The 21,667-nt window shown below is 50.6% G+C and overlaps 1 protein-coding gene across 1 annotated transcript in view; it reads right to left on the bottom strand.

Annotated features, from left to right (window-relative positions):
- The window catches only part of LPO (lactoperoxidase), a 28,919-nt gene continuing 8,781 nt past the window's right edge, over nucleotides 1,530-21,667 (bottom strand). The window contains exons 5-14 of the mRNA XM_021067272.1: nucleotides 20,359-20,519; nucleotides 18,816-18,933; nucleotides 18,258-18,387; nucleotides 17,316-17,522; nucleotides 14,713-15,037; nucleotides 12,227-12,387; nucleotides 4,972-5,224; nucleotides 3,946-4,119; nucleotides 2,357-2,594; nucleotides 1,530-2,159 (exon numbers count right to left, since the gene is read on the bottom strand). Coding sequence (XP_020922931.1) covers nucleotides 1,952-2,159; nucleotides 2,357-2,594; nucleotides 3,946-4,119; nucleotides 4,972-5,224; nucleotides 12,227-12,387; nucleotides 14,713-15,037; nucleotides 17,316-17,522; nucleotides 18,258-18,387; nucleotides 18,816-18,933; nucleotides 20,359-20,519 — 1,975 coding nt within the window. The 3' untranslated portion in view covers nucleotides 1,530-1,951. The remainder of the gene's footprint in view (nucleotides 2,160-2,356; nucleotides 2,595-3,945; nucleotides 4,120-4,971; nucleotides 5,225-12,226; nucleotides 12,388-14,712; nucleotides 15,038-17,315; nucleotides 17,523-18,257; nucleotides 18,388-18,815; nucleotides 18,934-20,358; nucleotides 20,520-21,667) is intronic.

Here is a 21,667-nt window from a genome sequence, read left to right as displayed (position 1 = left end):
TGTGCCAGGTGCTGGGAAGGAGAGGAGACACGTGCTTTCCTGCAGGAAAGGAAAAGCAGAGGGGCGATGGGAAGGTGGTTCCCTCCCCAGATGATGGGCACCTCTGGATCTGCATCCCTGCAGCTGGCACAGCTGTTCAGAGGCCCTTGGGACAGGCCACTCCTTCTCACTCTCAGCTTCACGTGGCCAAGTTCGCAGAGACAGCAGATGGCCAGGCTGAGGGAGGGGAAGGAGCTATTTTGCGAAGAATAAATATTCACCTGGAATTTGAGCCCTCTATCTGACTGGTAGGTCCCCTGCCCTGCTCCCTGCCTTCCTCCCCTATTCGGGGAGGGGTACTCACAGCTGAGTCTGAACCGTGCAGGATGCTGGGGCTCACGTACCCATAGGAGCCCCGGCAGCACAAGCAGGATAAACACTCCTCAGCTCCCTTTCACTGCTGACCATCACGGTGTTCAGTGAGGTTAAGGGACTCATCCAAGGCCTTAAGGAAGAGGGGGCCAGAGCCAGGGCTGCCGCCCAGATCCTCTGCCTCCTGGGCTTTTCCTACAGGATGGCTGAGGGCCTCCCACCCCTGTCCCGCCAGTCAGGGCATCTGGAGGCTCTGGCTGGGCTGACCTTGCCCAGGAGGGTCATTTGAAAAGAACTCATAAAAGTGTACTGGGCAGCAGCAGTAGGGATAGTCCCATTTTTTTTTTTTTTTTTTTTTTGGTCTTTTCGTCTTTTCCAGGGCCACACCTGCGGCATATGGAGGTTCCCAGGCTAGGGGTGGAAGTAGAGCCATAGCTGCCAGCCTACGTCGGAGAGCAGTGGGGATATTCTGGAGCTGCCCATCAGGGGCCTCACAGGCTCCAAGAACTGGCCTTGAAAGAAAGGGTACTCCCTGGAGGACCTCTGGAAAAGAAGTTAGCTTTAGCTCTGGGGGAATCCAGGCTTGGCTTTCCCTCCCTCTTTGACACCTCTGACTGCTCCCAGTGCTCTCTTGCCACTCCACGGCCATGGCTTCTTTTCTCAGGAGCTCTTGCCTCTTCTTCTTTTTTTTTTTTTTTCTTTCTTCTTTTTAGGGCCGCACCCATGGCATATGGAAGTTCCCAGGCTAGGTGTCAAATCCAAGCTGCAGCTGCTGGCTGACGCCACAGCCATGGCAACGCCAGATCCACATCTGTGACCTATGCTGCAGCATGCAGTAACACCAGGTCCTGAACCCACTGAGCAAGGCCAGGGATCAAACCCGCATCCTCCTGGACCCTATGTCAGGTTCTTAACCCATGGAGCCACAACGGGAACTCCTTTTTTTTTGAGAGCGCTTTGAAATCCCACCGAACCGTACCCTCTCACCCCACAGACCCACGCACGAGACCTCTCAGTGGTGAGACACGTCTGAATGGTAAACATCTAGGTACTAGATTTGGCAGTGATTCCAAGGCCTGCCTTCCAGCGGGGAACAAGGTCATTGCCAGCATCAGCAGTCAATCACCAGATGTTTACTGAGCTGGGGGCCACGGCACACTCTTGGAAGCTGGCTGAGGGCCTTGGCTCAAGGATTTTATCATCTAGTTCCAGGGGAGGAGAGATAAGGGTGTGAAGGCCTCGGCCTCAGCCAAGACTTGTTCAGGGGAGAGAATGGGTGACACCCCGCAAGCTGGACAGGAAGGCCTCTCAGAGGGTCTGAGTCTTGACAGAACAGAGGACTTCTGCAGGCAGAGAAGATGGGGGTGGAAGCAGTGGGATTTGGCTGGAAGAGCTGAGAGGTCAAGGTGGCTGGTGGGGGGCTTGAGTGAGATATGCATCTTGCGGGGTGTAGAGAGAACTGGGAAAGAAGGCCTGGGACTGGGTATGGAGCTCTCAGGGGCCGGGTCGCTGAACTTGCTTGAAATGGCATCACGGACCAAAGGGAGGTTTACTGCACACACCGGGGGTGTGTGGGGGGGAGTGGCATGGTGTCCAGCCCCTAATCCTCCACTGAGGCCCAGGGCGAGAGGTCCAGCTTATCAATGGCTGAGCAATCCACGAAGCCGTGGGGGTAGCTGTTGGCCTGGAAGGGGTGCAGTGGGACCTTGGTGATGTGGGTGTTGTCACAGACGAGGCGTGAGAAGGACATTTTCTGCAGAGCATTCCGCTGCTTCTCTGTGAAGACGCCAGGGTTCTCCCACCAGAACCTGCAGCGACAGAAGCAGGGTCTCTACACAGCCCAGCTCTGGCTCCCTCCCCACTCTGCCCATGCATTGGAAGGAGATTCACTAGGAACAGGCTAAGGTCTGGAGTGAGTCCTCAGGCAGGACATCAGAACGCCCACCGCCGAGAAGGGTCTCCCCCGCCTCCCTGCCAGCCCCCTCCCCGCTGAGGTCTCACTTGCCTGTCCCCATCGCGGATCTGCTGGAACTGCCTCCCCAGGAGACAGGCCAGGAGAGGCCCCACCCTGCCCCTTTCCACCAGGGGCTCGGCAGTGCCCCCTATCCAGATGTCGATGTTGTCAGGGGTCCCGTAGAGATCCAGTAACTTCTTAGCCAGCTTCTCGTTCTTTAGCACAGCACGTAGCTCCTCCAACGTCTGGGGCTGTGAGAGGTCACAGAAGCCTCTCCAGGAGTTGTATCCTAGGGCAGAGAGGTTGCAGCTGTCTGATCCAGGGCCAGACGGTCCCCGCTGGGGACTCGCCCACTCCAGCTCCATCAGCCCCAGAAAGTCTGCATTCACAGCCTTTGGGATGAGGAAGGCGGTCAGCCATCCTTTTGCTCTGTGGCACTGAAGCCTTGAGGGGCCCGTGGGTTATATGGTACTCACTATGGGGTCAGGCACTGGTCTCAGCCCTGCACAAATACGTAATCGGAAGAACAGAGACGTTAAGGAATGTGCCTAAGGTTGCATAGCGAGAAATGGCATAGCTGGGATTTGAACACAGGCAGTCTGGCTCTTAAGCACTACATTCAGGAAGGTCTGGTAGCCATTGCTTTCCTGCTTTTAGGCCCCTCTGAATATTTTCTGGGCTTTAAAACTGGTTTTACAAGGCACGGGCTGATCTTCATTCATTTCAGGAGCTCCAAGAGAGTGCCACATATGTTCTCGGGTCTCTGCATCAGGGAGATTGGAAGATTCTGTTTTTCACAGATGAGAAAAGGCAATTTTAAAAATAGACATCTTGGGGACTTTCTGTCTCGGCTCAGTGGCGAACAAACCCGACTAGTATCCATGAGGATGCAGGTTCCATCCCTGGCCTTGCTCAGTGGCTTAAGGACCTGGTGTTGCCATGGGCTGTGGTGTAGATTGCAGACACGGCTCGGATCCTGTGTTGCTGTGGCTGTGGTGTAGGCCAGCAGCTATAGCTCCAAATTGACCCCTAGCCTGGGAACCTCCATATGCCGCAGGTGCAGCCCTAAAAGACAAAAAAGACCAAAAAAAATATATATAAATAAAAATAGACATCTTGGGAATTTCCATCGTGGCTCAGTGGTAAATGAACCCGACTAGTATCCATGAGGACACAGGTTCGATCCCTGGCCTCACTCAGTGGCTTAAGGATCCAGCATTGCCATGAGCTGTGGTGTAGGTTGCAGACGTGGCTTGGATCGGTTGCTGTGGTTGTGGCATAGACCGGCAGCTGCAGCTCTGATTCAACTCCTAGCCTGGGAATTTCCATATGTGGTGGGTGCAGCCCTAAAAAGACAAAAAACAAAACAAAATAAACCACATCTTTGGAGTTTCCTGGTGGCCTAGTGGTTTGAGGGTCCGGCACTGTCACTGCTGTGGTTCTGGTCACTGCTGTGGCACGTGTTCGATTCCTGGCCCGGGAATTTCTCCACATCATGGGTAGAGACAAAAAAAAAAAAAATTCCTTTGCTTTCTGTTTTAGAATTGATCAGCTCCTCAGGGCTGTGGAAAAAGAGTCCCTAGGAATTCCTGGAAGCAGCTGAAAGAACCCCAGGCCTGGCTGACCCCAGGCCCACTCACCAGGCATCCCATGGTCCCGGCCACGCTGTATGTTGATGGCAGCCAGGTCAAAGCCATGGATCTTGTGAGTGGGCTGGAAAAGCTTGTTGCGCAGCTCGCCCGTCATCATTTTATCCTGATTCATAAGCTTGGACTTCTTGGCCAGCAGGCCCCGCACCAGAGGGTCAATTCCACCTGCAAGGGAGACCAGAGGCCATGCTGGGGACAACTTCCACTGCTGGCCGCGCCCTCCACCAGACATTCTTTCTCAGATGCAAGAAGGCTGGCTGAACCTCTGGGCTGCAAGCAGGAAGAGAACAGCACAGTGCATCCTGCAGGGGGTGCTGGGGTCTGGGGACCAGTCCAGACCGCCTGCCTGAGGGGTGGAAGCGAGGCACCCCAGGGGTGACGCCATGAACATAAGCTTCAGGGTTTTTTTCCTAAGCTCTAGCTCAGAGAGTTGGCTTCTTCTCCTCCACATGTTTCCCCGAGGAACGGTGCAGCATGGGAAGAGATGGCAGAAATCTTTAGAAAAATGCCCCAACTTGTCAGACCATAAGTAAAGTCAGTTTCAAAACAGCCCAGCCCAAGATAAAGGAGAGCTGGGTCCCACCTTTGGCACTTAATGGAGATGGGAAAGCTGCAGAGGAGAGCGGAAGAGAGCCATTTATTTACCAGACCCAGGAATTCTCTCTGCAAGGATCAGAGAAGCCTGAGGCAGGGAAAGGAAACAGGAAAACTTGGTACCTTAAAGCCAGAGGAGGAAAGAAAGAAAAATAACCACTATTTAGTAACCACCTCCTATGCCTCAAGAACCATTGCAGACTAAGCTCTGTACATATATTTTAATTTTTTTTGTACATCCTAGTGAGACAGGTATTGTTATTGTCTCCATGATACACATGAAGAGATGGAGGCTCTGTGAAGCGAATTCACTTGCCCAGGGCCACACAGGAAGTGCCTGGAGTCTGACTCCCAAGCCAGGTCTTTTAGAAGCAGGTTGCAGAGTGAGAGAGCCAGGTGACAGTGCTTCTGGAAAGGACATACCATCTTTAACTATCCTCCAGGTGTTGAAGAAGAGGGTGTGCAGGGGGAGCTCTGCTTCCGGACCCCATGGCTGGTAATTCTCATCCAGGCGGGACATGGTGGCGGGGACCTCCAAGTGGCCAAAGCGGAAGGCGAAGGTGAAGACATTGGAAATTCGGGGATCCACAGATTGGTTATAGCCTTGGTATGGAGGGATCCACTTCTCCATCTCATCACCCAGCACAATGGGTAGGTAGTCCCGAAAGGTGATGATCTGGAAGGGAAAACAAGTCATGAGAAAAGGGTGAGGGTGAGGAGACTCAAACCTCTGCAGAGTGAGGTAGGAGCCAAAAGCAGTCAGAAATCAAGGACGGCAAATGGATAGCACATGTGTTCAATTCTTGTTCCTATGACCCTGGCAGACATTACTAATTGATCGATGTGATAGATTGATCCATTTTTTGGCCACGCCTGTAGCATGTGAAAGTTCCTGGGCCAGGGACTGAGCTTGTACCACAGCAGTGACCTGAGTCACAACAGTGATAACGCTGGATCCTTAGTTCCTATGCCACCAGGGAACGTTGATCATGCATACTTTCTGCTGAATTTGCATGATTTGTCTCAACCTAGGCTCTACTAATCAATCTCTCGAAATTGGCACTTGAGACGTAGTACTCTCTTTGCCATCTTTGCTTCAAGTTTATAACCTAAGCTAAGGTGACACCTTGTGTGCTCCAAGTTTATGACCTTGAAGCTAAAGTGATACCTTGTAAGTCACTTTAACCTAACAAAGTCATACTCTTAAACTTTTCCCCATAGGCCAGGGCAAGAGGAATGAAGGGCCACAGAAATGATTCACAGGATGACCAAAGGGAATTCATTCAATCTCTAGTTCTGAAGAAATACTGCACCATGGAGAGATTAGTTTCTCGTTTTGTTTTCCTCAAAGCCAATGAACTAACATAGATTGAGAACATTTTGAAAAAAATAAAAATCATGCCACTACATAATACAATAATTGTATTCATTGTTTATTATTTCTAATCTTTGTCTATAGGATATCTGAACATAGTCTTTTTTTGGGGGGGGGTCTTTTTTGGGCCACACCCAAAGCAGGCTAGGAAGTTCCCAGTCTTGGAAGTTCCCAGGCTAGCAGTCGAATTGGAGCTGTAGCTGCCAGCCTTCACCATAGCCATAGCAACATGGGATCTGAGCCGCATCTACAACCTACACCACAGCTTACGGCAGCGCTGGATCCTTAACCCACTGAGTGTGGCCAGGGATCGAACCCTCATCCTCATGGATACTAGTCAGGTTTGTTTACTCCTGAGCCATGATGGGAACTACTGAACAGAGCTGTAATCCTAGAGAACACATAAGTGACATGCATTCTGCTTTTTCACTTAAAACATTTCTCACGCTTCTACCTAGCTCACAATTATTAGGTAATTAATCGTGTATAACACTCTCTTGCATGCATGGGTTCCTCTCTCACGGTTGAATTAGGTTGCTGCCCATTTCATCAGCAGCCTAGACTCTGGGGATATCATCCTTGGAGCCGGCAGTCTGCCCCTCAGGCTGTGAGGGGCAGTGGGAGACAGACCCCTGCCTCTGGCCACAGTGGACTGGCCCAGCTGTGGCATCAGAGTAAGCTGGTTAGTCAGAGTCTCTCTCTCAGGAACTTCGATTTCAGATGCAGCTATTTTAGACTGTTTCTGATGGCGCTTGATCTGAGGGGACAGATGGGGTGATATGGGTTGTCATTTTCTACCATGTGCAGAAAAGCACAGAAAACCCATCTGCGGAGAGAGAGCGTGGAGACGTGAACAGCAGAGCAGAGCGGGAGGGAGAGTCAGCGTGAGAGTACCTGCCCTAATTCCAGACGGTTTTCAGTCTCTGGCTCTAACCCTGGCTGAGGTCCAACTATCTTCCCTGCCCTGAAGTTCCAGGAAAAACCCTTACCAGCTTTGTCTGATACATGGATAGAGCGAACCAATACTGAACATCTGAACTAGGCTGAGTGGGTTTCTTTTTCTTGGAGTCCAAGAGGTCTTAGTATGGATGGAATTGTGTTTCCCTCTAATTCGCATCTTGAGGCTCTAACCCTCTAATGTGACTGTATTGGGAGACAGGACCTGAAAAGAGGTAATGAGGTTAAATGATGTCGTATGGTGGAGCCCGAATCCAATAAGACCAGTGTCCTTGCCAGAAGATAGAGATGCATGCCTGGGGAAAGACCGTATGAGGACACAGGGGGAAGGCGGCCAAGCCAAGGAGAAAGGCTTCAGGAGAAATCAAACCTGCTAAGTCCTTAATTTTGGATTTTCAGCCTTCAGAACTGGGAGAAAATTTCTTTCTTCCTCCCTTCTCCCTCCCTCACTTTTTTCTTTTCTTTCTTTCTCTTTCCCTTTTTCTTTCTTTCTTTCTTTCTTTCTTTCTTTCTTTCTTTCTTTCTTTCTTTCTTTCTTTTCCTTCTTTCCTTCCTTCTTTCCTTCTTTCTCTCTCTCTTTTCTTTCTTTCTCTCTTTCTTTTCTTTCTCTCTTTCTTCTATCTTTCATTCTCTCTTTCATTCTTTCTCTTCTTTCCTCTCTCATTCTCTTTCTCTCTCTCTCTCTCTCTTTTTTTTTTTTTTTTTGTATTTTTAGAGCTGCACCCAGGGTATATGGAGGTTCTCAGACTAGGGGTCAAATTGGAGCTGTAGCCACCAGCCTATGCCACGGCCATGGCAACGCCAGATCCGAACCGCATCTGTGACCTACACCACAGCTCACGGCAGTGCTGGATCCTTAACCCACTGAGCGTGGCCAGGGATGGACCTGCGTCCTCATGGATGCTAGACAGATTCATTTCCACTGAGCCACAATGGGAACTCCCAGAAAAAATAAATTTCTGTTGTGTAAGCCACCCAGTCTGCATCACTCTGTTATGGCGGTTCATGCAGACTCATACAAGCCTCAATTCAGAAGTCTTAAGTAGATATTTTTTTATCCTTTGGATGATTTCTTATGAACTCTCCAGCAGCAAGATCTATGGGCCTAAAATTTTTAAAATACCTGTTGAATTCTGGAGCTCTTGAGAAGAAATAAATGGAAATAGATCCCTTTGATGGTTAAAAATATGGGCACGGGGCTTCTGGTTCCAATACAAGATGAAGTAGACTATTTTTCCTTAGTCTTCCTCACTAAATATAACTAAACACCCTGGAAAGTATTCAATGGACAACAATAAATAGACTCTGAAAGCTGGAAAGAAAGTGGACTGGCTACGAATCTTAGGACTTGAGGGATGACAAAATGTTGAGTTCCCACATATCAACCCGGACCCTCCAACAGGAATAGACAAAAGAAGCTAAGACAAGCCTTCTCTCTCATTCTCCAGAGAATGGGTCAGTGGAAGTTCAGCAGAGACCTAGCAAAGAGCCCCCATACCCACATCACAATCCAAGCCATCAGCCATCCCAGCCCTTGACCTGCAACCCAGGCTGGTGAAGGGTCTGATTTGCCTGCGGTAGTGGCAGCCGTGAAGCCCTGTGTCTCTCTGTTCTTCACTCAGCAGCATAGAGAATCAGGTGCAGGGGCTTCTGATCCTCTAGAGGGTTGCTTAGCAACAGAAGGCAGCCAGGAAAATACCTTCCTGCCCTGCCGACAAAGTCAGGAGTGGGAACCCCAGAAGCACCAGAAGAGCGAAGCAGACCTGAACAGCATTGCAAGGCCCCAAGAGACTAAACGGTCATTGGAGCTAAAGTCCAAAAAAGTATGCCAGAACCTAAATGCCAAACCCAAGTAGGAGAATGATGTGCTTAAATAGGAGAGTTAAATAAGTTCCAATGTCTCTGAACGTAATAACTAAAATGTCTAGGACGTAGTTTAAAATCATCTATATGCTGATAAAATTTATATTAAAAAATAATGGATGAAGAAAACTCTCTAAATATAAAGGATAACAGAAGATTGAGACCTTCAGAAAGGAAAGAAGAACAACATAACAGGTAACAAACACTCCACCCAAAAATAGCAGAATACAAATACTTTTTAAGGACCTATGGAATGGGAGTTCCCTTGTGGCTCAGCAGGTTAAGGGTCTAGCATTGTCACTGCAGTGGCTCTGGTTACTGTTGTGGCATGGTTCTACCCTAGCCCTGGGAATTTCTGCATGCCATGGTGCAGCCAAAAAAAAAAAATGCCTACAGAACACTTAGCTAGATAACCATACCAGGCTTATAAAATAAACCTTAGCAAATTTATGGTGTTCCTGTCAGGGCGCAGCGGAAACGAATCTGACTAGGAACCATGAGATTGAGTGTTCCATCCCTGGCCTCGCTCAGTGGGTTAAGGATCCAGAGTTGCTGTGGCTATGGTGTAGACCAACAGTTGTAGCTCCAATTTGACCCCTAGCCTGGGAACCTCCATATGCTGTGGGTGTGGCCCTAAAAAAAGCAAGCAAACAAACAAACAAACAAAAAACACGAATAAAAACGACGCTGTTAAGAGAATGAAAAGACAAAGTAGGCACTGATAGAAAATATTTAAAGTCACATACCTGACAAAGAACTTGTATCTAGATATATAAAGAACTCTCAAAACTCAACATTAAAAGACAAAATCCTATTTGAAAATAGACAAATATATGAACAGGTGTTTTAGTGAAGAGGCTATCCAGATGGTTAAAAAGCACATGAAGGAGTTCCTATCTTGGCGCAGTGGTTAACGAATCCGACTAGGAACCATGAGGTTGCGGGTTCGGTCCCTGCCCTTGCTCAGTGGGTTAACGATCCGGCGTTGCCGTGAGCTGTGGTGTAGGTTGCAGACGCGGCTCGGAACCCGTGTTGCTGTGGCTCTGGTGTAGGCCGGTGGCTACAGCTCCAATTAGACCCCTAGCCTGGGAATCTCCATATGCTGCGGGAGTGGCCCAAGAAATAGCAAAAAGACAAAAAAAAAAAAAAAAAAAAAAAAAGCACATGAAAAGGTGTCCAATAGGATCAGCCATCCGAGAAATGGAAATTAAACCCACAATGCAACATCGCTACATACCTAACAGAAAGAGTGAAAAAAAAATTAGTGATGACACCAAATAATGACAAGGATGCAGGAAAAACTGGATGATTCATACACTGCTGGTGAGAATGTAAAAATGATAGAGGCACTCTCGAAAAGCAGTTTCTTTCAAAACTAAAAACGGACCTTCCATATGACCTAGCAATTGTCCTCTTGGGTATATATCCCAGAGAAATATCTTATTTTCAGGCAGATACTTATGCATGAATGCTCACAGCAACTTTATTCATAACAGCCCCCCCCCCCCAAAACAATCCACACGCCCTTCAATAGGTGAAGAGTCAAAGCATGGACTCTCCCTCCACAACAAGAAGGGTGAAGGGTGGATATATGCAACGACTTGGATGAACCTCAAGGAAATCATGCTGAATGTAAACAGCCAATTTCAACAGAAGACAGGCTGCATGACTTCATGTACATAACATTCACGAAATAGCATAACTGTACAGATGGAGAACAGATTAGTGGTTGCCAGGGGTTAGGGATGTGGGAAGGGGGAGGGTGGATGGGGCACAAAAAAGTAGCACAAGAGAGTCTTGTGGCCACGATGGTCCAGTTAGGTATCTTTTTTTTGCAGCCCGCGGCATATGGAGGTTCCCAGGCTAGGGGTCGAATCAGAGCTGTAGCCACCGGCCCACGCCAGAGCCACAGCAACGCGGGATCCGAGCCTCGTCTGCAACCTACACCACAGCTCACGGCAACCCCGGATCGTTAACCCACTGAGGAAGGGCAGGGACCGAACCCGCAACCTCATGGTTCCTAGTCGGATTCGTTAACCACTGCGCCACGACGGGAACTCCCAGTTAGGTATCTTTATTGTGGTGGTGGTTACATGAAACACCATGTGACACAAGTGCAGGAGCCGTACACACCCCCACAGCACCCCCTACAGGCCTGCACACCACATACACCACGGATGAAATTTGAATAAAATCTAGGGTTCGCATCAATGTTATCTTCTGGCTTTTTTTTTCCTTTTCTTTTTCTTTTCTTTTTTTTTTTTTTTTTTTTTTTTTGGTCTTTTTGTCTTTTTAAGGCTGTACCCACGGCATATGGAGCTTCCCTGGCTAGGGGTCCAATCGGAGCTGTAGCCCCTGGCCTATGCCCCAGCCACGGCAACGTGGGATCCGAGCCACGACTGCGACCTACACCACAGCTCACAACAACACCAGATCCTTAACCCACTGATCGAGGCCAGGGATCGAACTCGTGTCCTTGTGGATGCTAGTCGGGTTTGTTAACCACTGAGCCATAATGGGAATGCCATCTTTTGTCTTTTGATATTGTGCCATAGCTATGCCAAATGTTAGCACCAGTGGAGATTAAGAGCATGTACCTTTTTTGTACAACTTCCTAAGCATTTATGATTTTTTTTTCCCGTCTCTTTGCCATTTCTTGGGCTGCTCCACGGCATATGGAGGTTCCCAGGTTAGGGGTTGAAGTGGAGCTGTAGCTGCCGTCCTACGCCAGAGTCGCAGCAATGTGGGATCCGAGCCGCGTCTGCAGCCTACACCACAGCTCATGGCAACGCCAGATCCTTAACGCACTGAGCAAGGCCAGGGATCGAACCCGCAACCTCATGGTTCTTAGTTGGATTCGTTAACCACTGAGCCACGACGGGAACTCCTTTTTTTTTTTGGCCATTCTCTTGGCACACAGAATTTCCAGGCCCAGGGGTCAAACCGGAGCCACAGCAGTGACAACCCAAATCCTTAATCGCTAGGCCACTAGGGAACTCCTACAATTATTTTTAAATCATACGGTTAAAAAATATGTGTATGGGTAATACCCACACATCAGCCTTTCCAAGTCTCTTCTAGTGAGTCAATCAGTCACTCCGCAGTAGAAACTGACTGTGCCTGTGACAGGGGGCTTAGGTTTTGAGAATTTGAAGAGAAAATTATCCAATCAAAACAACCAAATAACTGTGATGTGAGAGTCCCAGGAGGGATGGAGCCCGTGATGCCAGGGACGGCACCTGGGCAGGGACGCTGAGTGACCCACATAAATGATTCTCCACCACTCGGCATCCAGGGACTCCTTTAGGGACAGGGAAGCCGAAGAAACAAAAGGGAGGGTTTAAAAGAGAGACGATGGGGAAAGGCAGCAGAGGAGAGGAAAGAGGAAACGGGGGTGTGTGTGTGGATTGGCGACAGTGAGCAGAGGGCAGGGCCAGGAGTGGAAGCTGGTGGCGGAGGCGGCAGCGCTCCTGGGCCTCTTACCTGTATGAAGGCTCCCAGGATTTTCCGGGCTTCCTGGTAGAGCTTCTCTCCATCCCACTGAGGGTTGAGTCTCTTTAGTTCTCTGGCCAGCCGGTTGTGCTCTCGGAGAAGGAGGGTGTGGGAAGTGGCCAGCAGGATCTGCTCTGAGGCTCGGGAATCTCCTGAAAGCCCCAAAGGCAAGAAGGTGGGTTCCCCTGGGCAGCCCCAGACCCCAGTAACACAAAGATAAACAATGGTGCCCCAGAGGGCCCCTCCCCTGGGCCCCTCCTTCCTGTTAATTTAAAGGCGGTCAGGTGGAAAGAGATGGGGGTTGGGATTCAGAGATGTGAATCCCAGCTCCACACACACTTTTGGGCTGTGTGAGTTTGGACGTGTCACTTAACATTTCTAAGCCTCCGTTTTGTTTTTTGTTTTTGTCTTTTTTAGGGCCGTGCCTGCGGCATATGGAGGTTCCCAGGCTAGGGGTTGAATCGGAGCTGTAGCCGCTGGCCTACACCGCAACCACAGCAGCACCAGATCCAAACCGCATCTGCGACCTACACCACAGCCCATGCAACGCTGGATCCTTCATCCACTGAGCAGGCCAGGGATCGAACCCGCAATGTCATGGTTCCTAGTCGGATTCGTTTCCGCTGCGCCATGATGGGAACTCCTAAGCCTCAGTCTTTACATCTGTGAAAATGAGGATAATAAGGTTGATTCCACAAGACTGTGGTAAAGAACACAAGTGACACTAAAAAGTAAAAAAAAAAAAATTTTTTTGGTCGAGCCGGTGGCAGGCGGAACTTCCAGAGTTAGGGATCACCTCACCCCCCACCCCACCCCATCCCACCCGCCGCCCCCGCCACAGCAGGGACCAGAGCCACTTCAGTGAGAATGCTGGATCCTTAACCTGTGGTGCCACAAGGGAACTCTGAAAAAGTACAATTATGCTAATTAAATCCCAACTGCCTTCCAAGATGAGACCTACAAATAAATGAAGGGCTTTTTATTGTGTGGAGCAACTTTGAAGGTTTCAGGAATGCAAGTTTTGGGGGGGCGGGCAGAGCCCCAAGCGGCAAATTCTTCTGTGTGATAAAGAGAGAAGAATCTAGAGGTGGAGGTCATTGGGAGGAGGGGATCTGAGAGACGGTAAAAACCAGGTGTTTCACTAGAGGACTTCTTCTTGTGTCCTCTAGTCTTCAGGAAAGTGTTTTTCTGTTTTGTTTTTTGTTTTTTTAGGGCCGCACCAGAAGCATATGGAGGTTCCCAGGCTAGGGGTTGAATCAGAGCTGCCAACCTACATCACGGCCACAGCAACGCAGGATCTGAGCCACGTCTATGACCTACACCACAGCTCAAGACCATGCCGGATCCTTAACCCACTGAGCGAAGCCAGAGATCAAACCCACATCCTCATGGATGCTAGTCGGATTCATTTCCGCTGAGCCACAACGAGACCTCCCAGGAAAGTCTGTTAAATTCACAAATGCTTGGTCGTAGTGGATATTTTTATGGAAAATGGGAAGGGCTCAGTTTTGCATCTGGATTGATGGGGATACGTGTGGACACAGAACCAAAGAGCTCTGGGCCTTCTGCTGCATCTGGGTGGGCAGGGCGTTGGTCCTGGGGGAGTGGATTTTGGAAGAGAGAAGGCTGCCCAAAGGCAAAGGCAGAGAGGACCAGGAGGGCATGGCCCCTGGAAGGAGGAGAAGTGGGGGGCTCTAGTTGTGCACAGGCTGCATTAAGTGGGGGCTCTGTGCCAAGTTTATAAAAAGCCTTAAAAATATACATTCCAGAGTTCCCGTCGTGGCTCAGTGGTTAACGAATCCGACTAGGAACCATGAGGTGGCGGGTTCGATCCCTGGCCTTGCTCAGTGGGTTAAGGATCTGGCATTGCCACAAGCTATGGTGTAGGTCACAGATGGGGCTCAGGCCTGGTGTTGCTGTGGCTGTGGTATAGACCCACAGCTGTAGCTCCGATTCGACCCCTGGGAAGTTCCATATGCTATAGGTGCAGTCATAAAAAAGAATAATAAAAAAAAGATCCTGTTGTAGAAAAATATTTAATGGCGTGATATATTAAAAGAGATTGAGTTAAAAAGCATTACGTCTCGTATGACCCCAATGATATAAAACAATGTAGAACTATATCTATGATAGAAAAAAATCCTGGAGGGATAGGCATTAAAATGAGAACAATGATTATATGGGGGTTGGGGGTGGATTTTGTGGATTTTCTTATTTTCTTTGGACTTTTTTTTTTTTTTTTTACAGTGAACATATGTTCTTAGATTCTGTAGTCTGTATTATTCATCTGGCCCTTCTGCCAGTCCTGGACCAGTGCCTGTGGCAGTGGTGACTGGGTATGTGTTTTTCTAGAAGACTGGTGAGAAGAAGCACGGTAAAACCATCAGCCTCGAGAAGTTTTTCTGGCTTCCTTCTGCTCGCAGTCTCCAGGATAGGCCCCTTGCCCTTGAGCCTCTCTGTTCCCAGCCTAGACTCACCTGCCAGGAAGCAGGGCACGCGGGCGGTGGTGTTGATGAACTCGCAGGGGCTCGGCTTCTTGCTGTCAAAGGGTGGGTAGGCCAGCCCGTGGTCCCAGGCCTCCTGGTTGACGGCCAGGAGGCCCAGGGGGCTGCTGAGGTCACGGAGGCGCCTGGCCAGGCTGGGCTCAGGGCCGTACACTAAGCTGGCATCCAGGAAGGAGGTCAGAGCGTTGATCTGCTCTCGGGCCAAGGACTGGTAAGGCGGAGAGGGGCAGACAAACCCAGCTCGGAAGAAAGGCATGCATTTCCCTTGCGTCCTCACCTTCTCGTCATTGCGCGGGAACTGCAGAGAGATGGGGGCGGGGGGAGCGGTGGGTGACTGGGCAGAGGTGGTACAGCTGGCAACCTCTCCCAGGGCAGGTCTGGATGCAGCTGGCAAAGATGCTGACGGTGCCCTCCTGGGACCCTGGGACCAGATACCAGCTCCAGATGCCTCCTGCTGACACTACACATCCTGGGCCCCAAATACCCTGAAGTTCGTGGAAAAGGGCTGAGGGGAGTCATTCAATCCTTCACCACAGAAGCTCCAAAGTTTTGGCTGAGAGGGAATCCTGAGATTCCAGGGCAGGGAAGCAGGGCTTGAGGCAGGAAAGGGCTTGTTATTAATTCCTGCTCACAATGGCTACCATTTAATCATTTATTTTGGGAGCTCCCATCGTGGCTCAGCCAAAACGAACCTGACTAGGATCCATGAGGATGCAGTTTGATCCCTGACCTCGCTCAGTGGGTTAAGGATCTGGTGGGGCTGTGAGCCGTGGTGTAGGTCCCAGACGCGGCTCAGATCTGGCATTGCTGGGGCTGTGGTGTAGGCTGGCAGGTGTAGCTCCGATTCGACGCCTAGCCTTGGCAACCTCCACATGCTGTGGGTGTGGCCCTTAAAAGACAAAAAAACAAAAAAAAAAAAAAACAAAAAAAAACACTAGATAATGGTTAGAAAAGTGAGGTCGTCCTCTAAATAGTACAGGATAGATCTGCCAGAAGTATGTTGAGTGAGAAAAGCATGCTGAACAACATATATAATGTGATATCCTTTATGGAAAAAACCACGGGGTGGCCCTAAAAAAAAGCAATCAATCAATCAATAAAATTACTTATTTTGGACCCACCATGTGCTGGCTTCTGTCTACTTTATCTCACTTTGGTCCTCCTAAAACCTTGGAGGAGAGAGAATTCTGTCCCACCTTACACATGGGCTAATCGAGGCTCAGAAAGGTGAAGTAATTTACCCAAGAACATGAAGACTGCAAGGGAAAGATGTTGGATTCAGACCTAAATTGACCTGACGGAGTTCCCGTCGTGGCGCAGTGGTTAACGAATCCGACTAGGAACCATGAGGTTGTGGTTTGATCTCTGGCCTTGCTCAGGGGTTAAGGATCCGGCGTTGCCGTGAGCTGTGGTGTAGGTTGCAGATGCAGCTGGATCCCAGTTGCTGTGGCTCTGGCGTGGGTTGGTGGCTACAGCTCCGATTGGACCCCTAGCCTGGGAACCTCCATATGCCGCGGGAGCGGCCCTAGAAAAGGCAAAAAGACAAAAAATGAAAAAAATAAAATAAAATAAAATAAATTGACCTGACTCCACAGCTCGGTTCTTTATACCACCACACACAGCCTTGATTTGACTGAGTGAATAAATCACTCTCTACCTGTAAAATCCATGAATAAGAAAAAAAAAAAGGTGCACCACGGCAAGTCCTGTTCCCTTCCGGATGGAAATGCCCACAACTCCCCGCTGCTCATTCCGACTCATCCATCAGAGTTCAGCTCTGGGAGGAGCCTCCCTGGACCTCATGATGACTTAGAGCAGCCATCCAGAACGTTTACGGTGGATAAAATAAATCTCCTGGAGATTCTGATGAAATACAGACTCTTTCCCAGGGTTTGGGATGAGGCTTGAGACTTCACATTTCAAAGAAGACCTCAGGTGATGCCAGGGCCCCTGGGCCAGGGAGGTAGGCAGTCCTCCCCAGAGCGTCCCAATTTTGCCATTAGTGGTTATTTGTCTGTGTCCCACACAGGCTCTTTGTTCTTGAGGGAAGGGACAGTGTCTTGCTCAACTTTGACTCCCCAGTGCTTGGTGTCCTGCCTGGCACGGAGTAGGTAAGGAATGTCTATTTACTAAATAGATAGGTGAGCAAATGAACAGATGTGTGAGGCTTGGGAAGCTGTCAGATCAGCATCAAGAGAGCGACCCAGGAGTTCTCATTGTGGCTCAGTGGTTAACGAATCTGACTTGGAACCATGAGGTTGAGGGTTCGATTCCTGGCCTTGCTCAGTGGGTTAAGGATCAGCGTTGCCATGAACTGTGGTGTAGGTCACAGACACGGCTCGATCCCGTGTTGCTGTGGCTCTGGCATAGGCTGGCGGCTACAGCTCCGATTGGACCCCTAGCCTGGGAACCTCCATATGCGGCGGAAGTGGCTCTAGAAATGTCAAAAAGACAAAAAAAAAAAAAAAAAAAAAAAAAAAGAGATTGACCCAGAGGTCTTGGCTGACGGGCTGGGAATGGCTGTAACACTGGGGAGGTAAGGGCTTTGTCAGGGACCCGAGGCTGCAGGGACCTACCATGATGGGAAAACAGTTGTCTCCCTGGATACAGTACTCATCGCACTGTGCTTTGGAGTACTCGCTGCTCCCCAGCTCTGTGTCGGGGGCAAAGTCCAGGTCGTGGTCCACCACTTGACCCCACTGCATGAAGAGCAGAGACCTGTTTTGGTCCAGAACATCCTCCTCATTCAGGTAGCCGGCAATCTTGTTGGATACCTCACGGGCCTGCAGTTGGAGGCAGGAAGACAGGGAGGAACAGGAGCGCTGAGGATTCAGTCAACTGCAGTTTACTGAGTACCTACGATGTCGCAGGTACACTTCATGCTCATGACAAGCTTCTGATGTGGGTGGCATGACCCCCATTTTGTCCCCAAGGTAACTGAGTCCTAGAGAGGGGAGGTCCACTTGCCAAGGTCCTCCAGCAACAAAGGGCCAGGTCTGTACGACGTCAGGGCTTCAAGGCCAGTGCCCTTTCCCCTCAGGGAGGGAGAAAAAGACTGGCTGTCCCTGAAGTAAGTGCCACGGAGGTGCCAAGTGTCTGGGACTAGGAGAAGGTCTCTGGGGAGGGCCTGCCAACTCAGATGAGGCCAACAGATAGGACCTTTAGGGAAACAACAGCTGATGCACTCCAGGGGCTGGGGAAGCGCAAGCTCGAGCACGATGGGTCAGGGAAGCCATCTGCCTGGGAGACCCCAGGGTACTTGGCCTGTGGCAGCTGGGGAGTGACCATCACGTGACTGGGCGCCGGGAACCGGGCTCTGCTGCCCCCGTGTGGCACTTTGGGGAACAACACCAGGCAGCAAACCCAAATCTCCATTTCTCTCCGGATGCGGTTCCACCGCGCACCTTCTGTCCTCCCACCCATTTCTTCTTCTTCTCGTTTCCTTCTTCCTTTCTCCAGTGACTCCCATCCTTCACCTGCCTGCTCCGGGCTCGCCCTTGCCCCACCCCAGTCCTCACCAGCGGGACAGGGAAGCCGTTCCGCGTCTTCCCCGGCGTCCAGCCGAAGGGCAGGGAGAGCCCATCCTCATACTCTGCCGGCAGCCAGCGCGCCAGCGCCCTGTTGGCGGCGCCCAGAGCTGGGTTCCTCCTAAAACAGCAAGACCGACTCTCAGCCTCCTTGGCAGCTCCGCTCCGGGGTCTGCTTCTCCTCAAACCCTAGGGGCTTCCCCTAGGGAAGGACTGGGAGCCTCTGCCTCAGAGCAAGGGGACGCCGAGGAGGTGCCTGTCAAATGTGGGGTGTGCGGACTACTCCCACCTCCGAAGGCGCGGGGCTCCTCTGCCCTGGGGAAGGTGCTGCAATGGGAAACAGTGGTCCCTTTAAAGATGGGGGAGTTAGAGGGGTTCCAAGAGAACAGATTCTGGTGGGACGCTGGTCTGGGAAGGTAAGGCAGTGGCAGTTCTGCGGGCAGTGCCCCAGTGGGAAGCCCCTGGCTGGCTGGGCAGGTGGGCGGGGCTCGTGAGTGGGGTGCGGTGATTGGGCGAACCTGCCCCCTACACCCACTCGTGGCCACTCACCTGTTATTACAGTCTCCCGTGATGGTGCGGTAAGGACTGTTCTCATCACATTTCACCATAGGAACTGGTGCATCACAGCCTACCTCCCAAGAAAGCGCAGTCAGGTCCAGGCTGGGGTCTGAAAGAAAAGGGACACCAAAGGGGCTGAGTTCTTTCTCTATTCTGAAGCCACGAGGGGAGGTTCTTTTTTTTTTTTTTTTTTAATTTTTTATTTATTTATTTTTTCACCAGGCCCAGGACATGTGGAAGTTTCCGGGACCAGGGATTGAACCTGCACCATAGCAGTGACAATGCTGGATCCTTAACTGCTAGGCCTCCAGGGAACTCCAGGAGGTTCATTTTTTTCCTTCTTCTTTTTAGGGCCACACCCATGGGCATATGGAATTCTCAGGCCAGAGCTCAAATTGGAGATACAGCTCCTGGGCTATGCCACAGCCACGGCAATGCCAGATCTGAGCTGCAGCTGTGACTTACACTGTAGCTTGTGAACGCTGGCTCCTTAACCCACTGGATCCTTAACCCACTGAGCAAGGCCAGGGATCAAACCTGAGTCTTCATGGATCCTAGTGTGGCTCATTACTGCTGAGCCACAACAGGAATTCCGGGAAAGATTTTTAAGTGAGGGGGCGCCATGGTCTTGGGAGGAGTGACATAGTGGGGAGCTTTAAGCATCAGAGGCTTCCCACAGAATAGAGAGATCAGCCAATGCCCTAATGCCACCTCTGCTCCATCCTGGGGCCTGCAGGGAAAGGGAGGCAAGGGGAATCCAGCTCTGGGGGCTTCTTCAGAGGCCTCATCTGCAGAAGTTGGCACCAGCTGAGGATCAAGCCCCAGCATGTTTTGAGTCTCAGAGTCCAAAATGCTCCCTCCTTCTCCCTCTTTTGTCCTGGTTTCCTTCTTTAGGAACTTTGAAATCTGCTCAAGTCCTAGGCCAGGTATCTCTACCCACTTGATGTTTTCCCAGGGAGAAGCTGCAACTTCTTCCTCTGGTCACGACCTGTTGCCTTCCTCCACAACCCTCCATGAGCTGTGACATTTGGTCTGGGGTGGGGTGGAGGGGTGGGGGAGGTGGCGGTCAATCCATCAGCACATTGTTTCAGCTCCACAGTACCCAGGACATTTCATCACCTGTGACAAAATCCCAGTAAATCCCTCCTGACACCGGTGGCTTAAATGTCCCCTTCATAGGAGGAAGTGGTGACACTGTGGTTTGGGACAGGGAACCTGTGTTTATTGACTTTAGTCCTTCCTCTGGGCAGAGGCCTTGCAGATGATGTTATAACAAAGGGCATGAATGTGATGTCCCCTCATGGGGAGTTGGAACTGTCCCTTTCTCTGAGAAAAAAAAAAAAAGAAATGAAACCAAAAGGAGCATTGGCTGGGCTGTGCCTTCAGCCCCTCCTTGCTCTGCAGGTTTATGAGTCTGAGGGAAAGAGAGGAGGAGACGCTCAATAGGAAACGCAGCTTTTGGGGGCTTCCGCTTCTCCTGTGGGGGGATGGCCCCTTCCTGCGATCGGTGGGCATCCGAGTGGGTTTTCTGTACCTGTGACGTTGGTCTGGGTGGCTTTCTGCCGCAGTCTCTTTAAGGACTCCTCCCACACCTGCCCGTTGCGGATGGCCGTGCGGGTCCGGCCCTTGGCATGCTTGAGATATTCGGAGAGTTGTCGGGTGGTGGGCGCCTCAGTGCTCATGGCAGTCTTTAGCCTGCAGGGGAGAGCAACGGGGGTGTGATGACCGTGCCAGGGCTCTGACCCAGTAGGAGGGGGTGGGGTGCCCTGGGTAGGGAGGAGCCACGGGGGTGGGGGCAGCACGCAGGAAACCACCACTTCTGTACCCTGGGGCTCCTTCCTCAGCTCTCCTCTGATGCCCCTGGAAAAATCTCCTCTGGGAGGGGAAAGCTGCAGTGTGCCCGTGTTACCTCTGCTTCTGAGGGAAGGTAGGCAGATGGAGAGGACGACTTTCTGAAAGAGGATCAGAGGGTGGCAGCTGTGCTGGCTGCTTCTGAATCTGTTGGGGAACCTTAAATATACCTAAGTCCCAGGAGGTACTGATTCAGATCTAGGAACCCCCCGACTCTGGAGCTGGTCTCTCATTGAGCCTCGTGGACCAAGAATTTTAGAAACAACATGCCTTTGGGCCTCCAGTTCTCCCCCTGAAAGCTTCCTGAACTACATCTGGTCCTAGGGTTAGTGTGTCTTTTTTTTTTTTTTTTTTTTTTTTGTCTTTTAGGGCCGCACCCGTGGCATATGGAAGTTCCCAGGCTAATAGTCAAATCAGAGCTATATCCTCCGGCCTACATGCAGCCACAGCAATACTAGATCCTAGCCACGTCTCCGACCTACACCACAGCTCACCGCTATGCCAGATCCTTAACCCACTGAGTGAGTCCAGGGAGCAAACCTGCGTCCTCATGGATACTAGTCAGATCCATTTCTGCTGAGCCACGATGGGAACTCTTGAGCTGATCTTTACGGCTCTCAGACTCAGAGATTCTGGAAGTGGCTCAAAAGGAAAATAAGCCGTTTGACTGCCTTTGGTTGCTGTTGCAAGGGGCATCATGGCCCAGCGGCCCAGCCTGTTGCGGGTCCAGTGTGGTAACCACCAACCACATGTGGCTATGTACATGGAGATTTAAAGTGAAATACAGTTGAAAATTCAGTTCCCGCGTGACAGTGGCCATATTTCAGTGCTCAGCAGGCACATGTAATTGGTGGCTCCTGTATCGGACCTTGAGTTTGAGCCCTGGTCTTGCCAGGATTGGTTAACAGCTGTGGGAGTTCCCATCATGTTTCAGCAGAAACGAATCCGACTAGCATACATGAGGACACAGGTTCGATCCCTGGCCTCGCTCA

The sequence above is a fragment of the Sus scrofa genome, chromosome 12 (genome assembly GCF_000003025.6).
Source record: "Sus scrofa isolate TJ Tabasco breed Duroc chromosome 12, Sscrofa11.1, whole genome shotgun sequence".
In the NCBI taxonomy this organism is placed as follows: Eukaryota; Metazoa; Chordata; class Mammalia; order Artiodactyla; family Suidae; genus Sus; species Sus scrofa.
The sequence above is the reverse complement of the archived record's forward strand: the minus strand, read 5'-3'. Positions and strand labels throughout refer to the sequence as shown.